Source organism: Quercus lobata, chromosome 8, assembly GCF_001633185.2.
Source record: "Quercus lobata isolate SW786 chromosome 8, ValleyOak3.0 Primary Assembly, whole genome shotgun sequence".
Taxonomy (NCBI): domain Eukaryota; kingdom Viridiplantae; phylum Streptophyta; class Magnoliopsida; order Fagales; family Fagaceae; genus Quercus; species Quercus lobata.
In genome coordinates this window covers 27,430,071-27,440,628 of record NC_044911.1, presented here as the reverse complement: position 1 = coordinate 27,440,628, position 10,558 = coordinate 27,430,071, and the positions used below count along the sequence as shown (strand labels likewise).

Genomic DNA, 10,558 nt, shown 5'->3' with positions numbered 1-10,558 from the left:
AGCTTTGTAGCTTTACTGGCATTTTCTAATATTTTTAAGTAAAACATCTACCATTCAAATCTTTATCTCCCAATTATGGATGTATAAAAAAAATCTAAAATAAGGTAATATTCATATATTTTTACATTTTTTATGTTACACTAAAAATCATAAGAAGTATTTGGCAAGTCATAAAAACTAAAACAATATACCTTAAAAAGGAAAAGAGTCATATAAATTTTTTTAAGATAATTATAATTTTATATTGTATTATGAAAGTAAATCTTACGTGATAAACTAAACAAAAGTGTACAATATTCGTTATGAAACAAAAAAAGTGTACAATATTTTACTTACGTGTAAATCACACAATCCGGCCATCAAACTTTTGATGATTTGATTGCAATCGCACCTTCTCATAAAAAGTGACTCAGACGATTCATCAAAAAAAAAAAAAAAATCACTCGGATCAGACGCGTCTCCAACGCTTATCTCACACACAAACACGCACTCTCTCTCTCTCTCTCTCTGTCGACTCACACAGACACACCACCCTTCACGCACTAATCAGACAACGCTTTCTCTTCTGTCTCTGACTCTCTAGTACAATTCTGAAACAGATATATATATATAAATACAACAGATTCGGATTTACCACGGCACCAAAAAGATAAAGACTTAAGAGTGAAGATTCCCAGAACCATCCATGGCTAATAAGTCTAAGCACCACCTAACGGTCTCTATCTTCCTTTTCCTTGTAATCCTCTCTGGTCCCACCTATGCCCGCTTCATCGCCCTCCGTTCAACTTCGGATCTACTCTCTGATGGGGTCCATCTCACTCTCAACCGATTCGCCGCCGAGACTTCAACGTGCGACGAGACCTACGGGTTCTTACCGTGCACCACCTCGGTTCTCGGAAACATCTTTCTAATCGCTGTGTACGGTTTCCTTATGTTCATAGCTGCCAAGTCATTGTCCGATGGGAGCGAGCTCTTGTTGGAAATTCTAGGACCTGGTATTATTGGCGGTCTCTTCCTCCCTATTCTCGGGGCTCTCCCTGATGCCATGCTCATTCTCGGTACGCATTTCTTTTCTTATTTATTTTTTTTAAAGAAAGATAAAAAAAAGGTATATCATAATTACTCTTTATTATAATTAATATATTTTGTTTAGCCACTAGATCTCTTCTTATTGGATGATAAATAAACTTATTTGTTAATAAGAAGAGTTGATCTATCACTTTTTCTGTTTGGTTCATAGAAGAACGTTTGTTGTTTGATAAATCAAGATGATTTTGAAGCTAATCTTGTTAATATTTTGTGTTGGCTGGCCTGGGCTGGGCTGGGTTGGCTATGTGAATGTGTTGTGTTTTTTCACCCAAAAAGAAAAAGGAATGAAATAAATGTCAGAGGTTGACGGGACGGCAGGTTTTGGTTACCTATGCCATGCCAGGTCCAGGTGTAGGTGTGTGGGGACCAAAGTATTAAAAAATATATTTAACCTTTTGTCCGTACCCACGAAACTAACGGAAACTGAAATTGAAATTTGGATCCAGATTGATTGTTAATAAGCTTTTCTAATTTTTATTTGCCTTAGTGTTAACTTTTTTAAGCGCTTTGTGTGGAGTGGTTGAGATCTATCTATTCTTATCTATTAAGCGCAATCCCACAGAATGTTTAACCTTTACATTTCGGATTTTCTTTTCTCATTACTAAGCTTACTTCTGTCCCACTCTTGCCTCATTTCTCCTTTTTTTTTTTTTTTTTTTTTTTAACTTTCCGGCTCTGGCACCGGCGCACTGCCCCTGAATCCATATAGAATAAGTCTTTTATACCCCTCTAAAATCGAATACTATCAGAAAGCCCCTTCAATAAAAAATCTCTATTAGGAACTCTTGACTCAAATAATACCTGTGGGTTCAAATATTATGTAATTCTCCTATTTTCTAAAAATAAATAAATAAATTTATCTCCTTATAATACGTTTTTTTTTTTTTTTAATTTTATTTTATACGTAAATAAGATATATGTCATAAGAGTTCCTCATACAAATATTATGTGATCCTTGTTTCTCAAAAATATAAAATGGGCTCCAATTGAAATAAAATTACCTAAACATACTATTGAAGAAATAAAGCCAAATTATCTTGTAAATTAAGCACGTGCTTTTAAAATATTTGTCAATTCTTCTTTGAAGTTTTTAGTTCCATTATTTCTCAATTATCATAAAAAAAGAATTAATTGGATGGGCATAATATTATAGTAATATATTCAAAATTAAAGGTTGTTAAATGAATGTTTTTTTGCATTCCTTCATATACTCCTAAAAAAAATCTAATGATTTTAATTGAATTTTCTGGATAAAATTATCAAAATAATAGCTAATGAGCTCGTGCGCAAATGGCATCTCTTCTCTTTGTATTCTTGATGCAAACATTAAAATAAATCTTGCTCTGTATCTTTGAATGGTTCTTGAGTTTTCAACAAATTAAGTTCTAAAAAATTATTGAAAAGAAATGAAATAACCATCTTCTTTTCTTAATGAATGAACAACATTCTTGACACGTGATTCTAAAATTTAAACTTTGCAATATCTTGAATAAATTTTCAATGAAAGATATATACATTGAAAGGACATTGGCTTTTATTGGTTTTTTAAATAAAGTAACATATTAAGAAAATATTAATTCTAAGATATCATCATGTGCCACCCTAAAAGAAATTTTTTGCCTTCACCAATGAATAGGTGAGCAATTATTTGTACATTATTTAGATGCACTAAAGAGGAAATCTTGTAAATGATGCACAACGTTTTTTTTTTTTTTTTTCCTTGAAGCTGGAGTAATTTTATTCCTTGTTTTCCTGGTACCATTAACAAGAATTGGCAATGTGTACACAAGATTAGGCTTAAAAATGGAACCTATTGGAATAATTAATTTGAAAGGATACATAAGTTAATCCTATGGAATTTGGTGCAATTCAGTCCTTTGCTATTGGATGCAGGTTGCATGAGGAAGTTTTTCAAATCTTTTGATTTTGATGATTTTTCAATGTTCGTAAGTCAAGTTGCTGACCTTAGTTGGCTTACATGTCTTATCTACTTGGATTTTGCTCATTGTGCTTAAGTGTTCTTATCCTATCGCTTTGTTTACAACCTTTTTCAATATGATTCTTTTGCAATCAAGGTATTTCTTACCTAAATTGTACATGTCTTATCAACTTGGGTTTTGCTCATTGTGCTTAAGAGTTCTTATACTATCGCTTTGTTTACAACCTTTTTCAATATGATTCTTTTGCAATCAAGATATTTCTTACCTAAATTATACAAAGCTTATATTTAAATTTTGACCATACTCCTCTCTCTCTCTCAGTACTGTAGTTTATCAATTAGAACTTTCATACAACCTACACCTGTTACTTGATTTTCTAATGCTTCTAATCGACTTTCTTGTCTTGTATAGTATCTGGTCTTTCCGGATCGACAGAAACTGCTCAGAGTCAAGTCTCTGTTGGAATGGGATTGCTAGCTGGGTCAACTGTTATGCTTCTTACAATAATATGGGGATCGTGTGTTATTGTTGGGAAGTGCGACCTTAAAGATTCAGTTGCACAAGATGCACAGGATACAAAAGGGTTCAGTTTAACGGGTTTGTACTTGGAAATTTATTTTCTTCATTAGAAATCTCTGATAACTACTTAACAATATCTGTACACACACACACACACATGTGTGTGTGTGTATAAAGTTCAAAGAGTTGGCTTTGTGAGCCCTCTTTTGGGTACTTGAAACATTAAAAAATGCATTTCTTTTTATTCAGTGTTTTGGGGGGGGGGGGGTGGATGGGAATCCCAGCCCTATGTCTATGGTGGCTTTTTAATTAATACAGTACTATGGGATACAAAATATTATTAAGGGATAGCAATGGTGGATAAACAATCCAAGGCATTAGGAGTCTCTCTCTCTCTCTCTCTCAAAACATGAAGAGAGTGGATAACTATATGTTATGATCCTAATGTCCCACATGGATTAAGTGTAAGCTTAACCATGTGTTTATAGGATGGAGGTAACAATGGAAAATTGTCAAGATATTAAAAACTGTAAGGCAATGCTTGGGTTAAAATTAAAAATTTGTATAAAATGAAGTGTGAAATAAGGAATATAACATTGTTTAATATGAGGCGTTTGATTTATGACAAATCTATTACTCAGGTAAGAGGTTTCCATGAAAGACCAACATGAGTAATCACATGACATACACATGATTTTTTCTGTATAATCTATAATTTTAGATAGACATTATTACACTTAACCATCCATCCAAGAGAGAAAGAACTAAACAATATTTTTGTAGCCCGATGACAAGAATCCCAATCAATGGTTTTGCCTCAATGGGCATTCAAAAGTTTGTTTATTCTAGCTTGTTTGCCTCCATTTCATCTGTGAAGACTCTCTCTCTCTCTCTCATAGTTGCCAAACACTTGTTTGGGATTTTTTGATTGCTCTTCAAAATGAAGGCAGAGGGGTTTTATTTTTTGTTTTTAGATAATGTAGGGTAACAATGTCATTTCCATATTATTGATGATGTGACAAAAAAAAAAAAAATGGGTATGTTATATGATCAAATCATTTAGGATGTAAGGAAAAGTTTTAAAAGAAGGGTTAAATTATCACAAATCTGATGTTTGTTCAAATTTAAAGTCTAAAAAAACAAGTGACACTTAAATCAATGTCTGAAGGAAACATTTGTAAAAATCCCTTAATGTTATCTTGTGACCTGTATGTTGGGGAATTCTTGTGTGTTTATCTGTGTTAGACTAGACTTGTAGTAAAATTTCCTTGCTTTAGGAAACAATGTAGAAAATGACATGTGGCTAATTTGGAAAACACGAAACTCCTTGAAGTATTGTTGGGATAAGTGTACTTTTGTCCCAAAACCCATAGCCTCCTTCCTCTTTTATTTTATTTTATTTTTATTCTTTCCCAAACCCATACCAACTTTTTTCTAACCCAATTTTCTTTATAAAAACAGTAGCATGATTTATATCATGCTTGTGTATGTTTTGTAAAGTACGAGAGAATTATGTAAAATGCTATATTTCAATTTTAAATGGTTAGCTGATCATCTGATTGTCATATTGTCTATTATTAATTTTTATCAAAATTATTACATCAATTTTTTTTTAAAAATATTTATTATTATAGAAAAAGTGTGCTTTTCTTCAATTATAGCACACTTGCGCTTTGCACCTATGCTCCAGGAAGCATTTTGGCTGAAATGCACCTCACAATCTTACCAACGCTGCCTTGAAGTTTAACTTTACCCCCATAGTGTCTTAAGTGCAAAACGTTGATCAGTTGAAAAATAGGGGTTTTCAGGTGGGAAACTGTATAAGGACTAGGAAAGACAAGGATTTTTTCAGAAAAAGCTTGATTAAGGAAAACGAGGGTTGTCATTTATGCTACTTTCAAATAAAAAAAAAATCATATGTGTCATCTGACCATATTTTTATTTATTATTATTTTTTAATCTGAAAAAAATTGGGTTATTTGGGCCTTTGCCTATTGACTAGAAAACCCAGAACATAGAGTGGAGCCATTGATGTATGCAACCTGGAATGGGGTTTACATGATTTGCTTGATGTCCAGTTTTCATGAGCTGTATGTGCCCTTCTTGGTTTTAATTGATGTGCTTAATTGAATACTGTCAATCTGACAAGTTTTTGGTTCAAAATTTGCAGCATTGTTGATCAGTTTCAATTCTTACCTACATTACATAAATAGCAAAGAGTGCAAATTACCTAAAAATTCAATATGTTAGAATCACTTTGAGGCCACTGGTGGTGAAAATTTTTTGGCAGTTCTGAAGTGAAACACAGAAACAGATCTTCCCAGGTGGTCACACATGCATATCACTTCTAGTATTGGCTGTGATTAAACGTTTTACACGTAGAACATGACCACAAGTGGTTGAGAGTTAAACACTTATAATTTCAAGGGATTTTGCGTTTTCCGGGTTAACAACTATAGGGGAGTTTTTATTTTTATTTTTTAATTATTTATTTATTTATATATTCTCCTTTATTTTAGGATGGATGGCCACTGAATCATATAATCATATGCATATATGTCCTGTAGAGTGAAATGTCATGTAACTTTGTAATTGTATAATTAAATGGTTCACATAACCGAATTAAATCTCATGTCTTTTCAGAATCTGGCATTAGTACTGACATCTGGACTAGCTATGCTGCAATGATGATGGTCATATCTGTCATCCCATTTTTAGTTGTTCAAATACCACAATTGCTCAATTCAACTTCAGGGAGGCACTTAGCAGTCTTGATTGGGCTTATTGTCTCTCTTCTTCTATTGGTTTCTTATTGCGCTTATCAGGTAAGTGTGCCTATAATTATATTTTCTCTGCCGCTTGGTAATCCAGTTTTATTTCCAAAATTTTTTATTCTCTTATAGATAATCTTGATCAATCAAATTTGTCTAATCATATGGGAAATTGGAAATTTTGTGCTACTCATTTTTTCAGATGTTGCTAAACATGTACTGTAGCTGGTTAGAATGAGTAAACTCCTTCTTGGGCTCCAATTCATGATGAGGAATATGGCCCTGATAAGCAACTGATTCAGTCCATGTTTGAATTGTTAAAATTTGCTGGTTTTTCTATTGGTAATATGTTTGGCCAGTAACATGAATAAAAAGCAAATGATTGGGTTAGGTAGGGGTTGAACTTTGGCATTTCAAGAGGCACAAGGACATTCTCAATCATTAAGCTATTTTCCTTTATTGTTGAGTTGCAAAAAATGATGAATTATTCTGAGATTATTAGCTTAGTTCACTGAATAATTATATCTTTTCTGGTGGATGGAGTTGAACACTGGCTTCTTAAGAAGCCGAAAAATGCTAAAAGTTAGTTGAACTCCAACTTCTTAAGAAGCTTAACAATGCTAAACCATTGAGCTAAGTTTTTCTTAGGAGAAAAGCTCACAAAACTAATAATTTAAGAATATTCATGTTTGATACTTTAAAAAAAATAATTGTAGTGGCTGACCAACAGTTGGACTAGTGACTTCATCAACTACCTACACCCTTGATTGGATCAACCTTAGTGCAGACTTAATGACTATGATTTTAGATGCTAAAGATTTGGAAGCTTCTAAACATGAAGTCTGATTGTGAAGTTTTGAAATTACCATATGATTTTAGTTGTTAGGTTAAGTAAATTTGAAGAAGAGGAGAGGACAGGATAGGGCCCTATTAAGCATAATTCTGGGTCGACCTCTAAAAAGCAGTGTTTTAATTTCCAAGGTAGCTTAGGCATTCTTTTGTGGTTTGAATGTCTGAAATTCTTTCCGTATTGATGGTTTACTTTTTGATAGAGAAATTTAAAAACATTGTGCAGGTCCTTCAGCCTTCAATCCAACAAAGAAAAATTTATTATGTGAAGCAAAAGCGTGTTATATTAGGATTTCTGTGGCATCTAAAAAAACGTGCAATGGGAAAGCTGCTCAAAGAGAATGGTGAACCTGATGAAGGCATCATTGAAAAGTTAGTTTTTCATGAAGTAAAAGAAAATTTTTTATTTTTTATTTTTGTATTTGATAATATTTTTGTCGGATATTATGGCAGGCTGTTTTCTTCAATTGACGTAGATAACAATGGACACATTTCAGATTCTGAATTGAGAGCATTGATGGTTGGAATTAATTTTGATAAGATTTTCCTGGATCAAAATGATGCTGTAAATAAAATAATGAAAGATTTTGATACATCTGGCAATTCTACAATTGAATATCATGAGTTTCTCGGTGGCATTTCTAGATGGCTGAAGAAGACAGTGCAGGCTGCTGCTCGTAATCCTGGCTCAGAGACAAAAATTTTTGAAGACTTTCTCATTTTCGAGGTAAGTTGAGCTGATTCATATTCACATTCTCATATCAAAGCTAGTTTCATATCAGCAGATGCTTATATGATTTCTTGGAAATTCATACAGGAAACAAAGAGAGAGCAAGATCTGTTGGATGTGAGGAATCACAGTGAAGAAGTTGTTGAGGGTGTTGAGAGTTCCAAATGGACCACCATCAGGGCAGCGCTATTGTTGTTGCTGGGAACTATAATTGCTGCTGCTTTTGCTGATCCCCTGGTAGATGCTGTTGATAACTTCTCTGATGCAACCGGTATTCCTGCTTTCTTCATCTCTTTCATTGCACTGCCCTTGGCTACGAACTCTAGCGAAGCTGTGACAGCAATTATATTTGCTAGCCGTGACAAGCGGACAACTGCCTCATTAACATTTTCTGAGGTTTGTTTCTCATTCCCTACTCTTCTTATCTATGCTATATTTAGTGCTCCATAGAGTTGATTCACAGACAAATTACAGAAATTGCAGGATATGTACTAAATGTGTTATTGGTGTCTTAGTCCCTAGATTTTAAACTGCTCTTGTGAAACAGTAGTTAGGATAGTACTGGATCATTTTGATATATGGATTTTTAAATTTCAATTAATTTTGTCACTTCCTTCCTCTTACAAGAGTTGGAGGGTGAGGTTGTGAAATCTAAATCTATTAGGTGCATGTGTGACTTTACAGCTAATAAAAAAGAGTCAATTAATTTTGGTGGGTTTGAGACTTCCCTAGAGAGTGGAACCAGTCTCTGAGGCCCCTTCACATCCTTGGAAGTAAGAACACCAGACAGCTGAATTTTGACCATAAACCTGCGTTTATTTATTGGTGACATTAAAAGCTCTTTTAGCTGGGCCAAACATCTGAAAAGTATGTGTAACTTGCTTTATTTTTTCTGCGAACTGACTCATTTTACTACCTGTCAAAAGGAGAATCTGTCAAAATATGGTTGTTACAGGTTGGTAATATGATTTTGATGTTATAAGATTCATATGATATGCACCTATGTATCATACTATTCCATTGTAGCTTCACCTAATTTGTTACTAGGTCTATCTAAACGTTTTCCAGCATTTGTTATTTTTCGAGATATAAATTATTAATTTCTTGCTGCAGCTATATGGGGCTGCAACGATGAATAATGTCCTCTGCCTCTCAGTCTTTTTGGCCCTTGTTTACATCAGGGGATTGACATGGGATTTCTCAGCTGAAGTGCTGGTTATTCTTATTGTCTGTCTTGTGATGGGTCTTTTGGGCAGCTTGCGCACCCATTTCCCTCTGTGGACAGCAATATTAGCTATCCTACTTTACCCATTCTCACTGGCCCTGGTTTATGTTCTTGATTACGTTCTTGGCTGGTCGTAGAATCGTGGATGTCCCAAAATTTTGATTGGTGGATATTATATTTGTTGTATGGAGAATCGGGGTTGTTTCTTTTAATCAGCTGTGCCTGTTTAGTTTATAATACATTTTAATTTTAGTAGGACGTCTGGATTATATTATTTTAAGTGTTTTGAGCTGGCATAGTATGGACAATTTTTTATGTTTTTAAAAATCTGGTGTATTTTTATTTTTTCTTCACATTTTGGCCCTTTTGGGTTTTTAATTATGTTTTGTAAAATATGCATCGTGAAACATGATTGTGTTTGTTTTGAAATAAAATATTTTCTATTTTCAAGTATTTGTTTACATGTAAAATATAGTCAAAGTTGTAAAATATTTTCAGTTTGACCAAAGTTTGTGCATAAAAAAAACTTGTAAAATATTTTACCAAAAAATCAATGGTAAAACATTTGACAAAACACTTCCTCTCACTTGATCCCATCTCCCTCTTCTTCTCAGTTCTTCTCTTCCTCTCTCAAACTCTCTCCCCAGCCAAACCAATGAGACCAGTGACAACACCCACCAGCGACAAACCATAGGTGGTGCCACTTCCTACCGAATCTGACCTAGTTATTCAGCATCAAAAATCGCCCTTCAAGACCTGGATTGAAGAGATTAAAACCATTCATCTAAGATTGTTGAGATGAGTTTCAGGAGGTCGGATTGTGGTGGAGCTGCTTTTGGTGGGTCGGATTGTGGTGGATTTGGTAAGTGGATGATTTTTATGTTGATGGATTTTGGGTATGGTTTGTGTTTGTCAACAGTGGTGGAGGCGGAGTGATGATGCCATGATGGATGGCATGGGTTGTTAGATGGGTTTCAGGTATGGGTTTCATTTGTCATGGTGGTGGGTTGACTGTGGCTTCACGGATGACTTGGGTTGTTTGATGGGTTTCGTGTATACTATGTAGCTTGGTGGGATCTGATGATTGTTGCAGTTTTTGTACTGGGTTGTGACTTTGGATTTACTGGTGATGCTTCAATAGCTCCAACTAGACAAAATTTTGCTTTGATTTGCTCTATTCTAGTTGGACTTGCAGTGATCTAGTGGGTTCTGTGATTAGAAAATTTTTACAAAATGATTTCTTGAACATTTTCACAAGTGCTACCAAACACTATAAAATGAAAATATTTTACATCGAAACAAACAAAGTATAAAACGCAACTTCATAAAAAATCACCTTGTCAAACACATGCCTTTTCATGCTTTGGTCTTAAAATAAGCAAGCATTTGCACAGCTTAAACGCCCAGCCAAACGGGCTCTTAAGGAGAAGTCACT

The 10,558-nt window shown here is 34.1% G+C and overlaps 1 protein-coding gene across 2 annotated transcripts; it reads left to right on the top strand.

The window, feature by feature from the left end:
* Nucleotides 1–431: 431 nt before the first annotated feature.
* On the top strand, nucleotides 432–9,476 carry LOC115954753 (sodium/calcium exchanger NCL-like). 2 transcript variants are annotated; one of them, XM_031072684.1, is made up of 7 exons: nucleotides 432–1,058; nucleotides 3,441–3,626; nucleotides 6,192–6,373; nucleotides 7,395–7,540; nucleotides 7,814–7,895; nucleotides 7,986–8,294; nucleotides 9,012–9,476. In XM_031072684.1, exons 1-7 carry the CDS (start codon nucleotides 686–688, stop codon nucleotides 9,258–9,260), a joined length of 1,527 nt encoding a protein of 508 aa, XP_030928544.1. In that variant the 5' UTR covers nucleotides 432–685; the 3' UTR covers nucleotides 9,261–9,476. The 2 variants fall into 2 exon arrangements, with proteins under 2 accessions (XP_030928544.1, XP_030928543.1); XM_031072683.1 differs by having other exon boundaries at nucleotides 433–1,058; nucleotides 7,622–7,895.
* The last annotated feature ends 1,082 nt before the right edge of the window (nucleotides 9,477–10,558 follow it).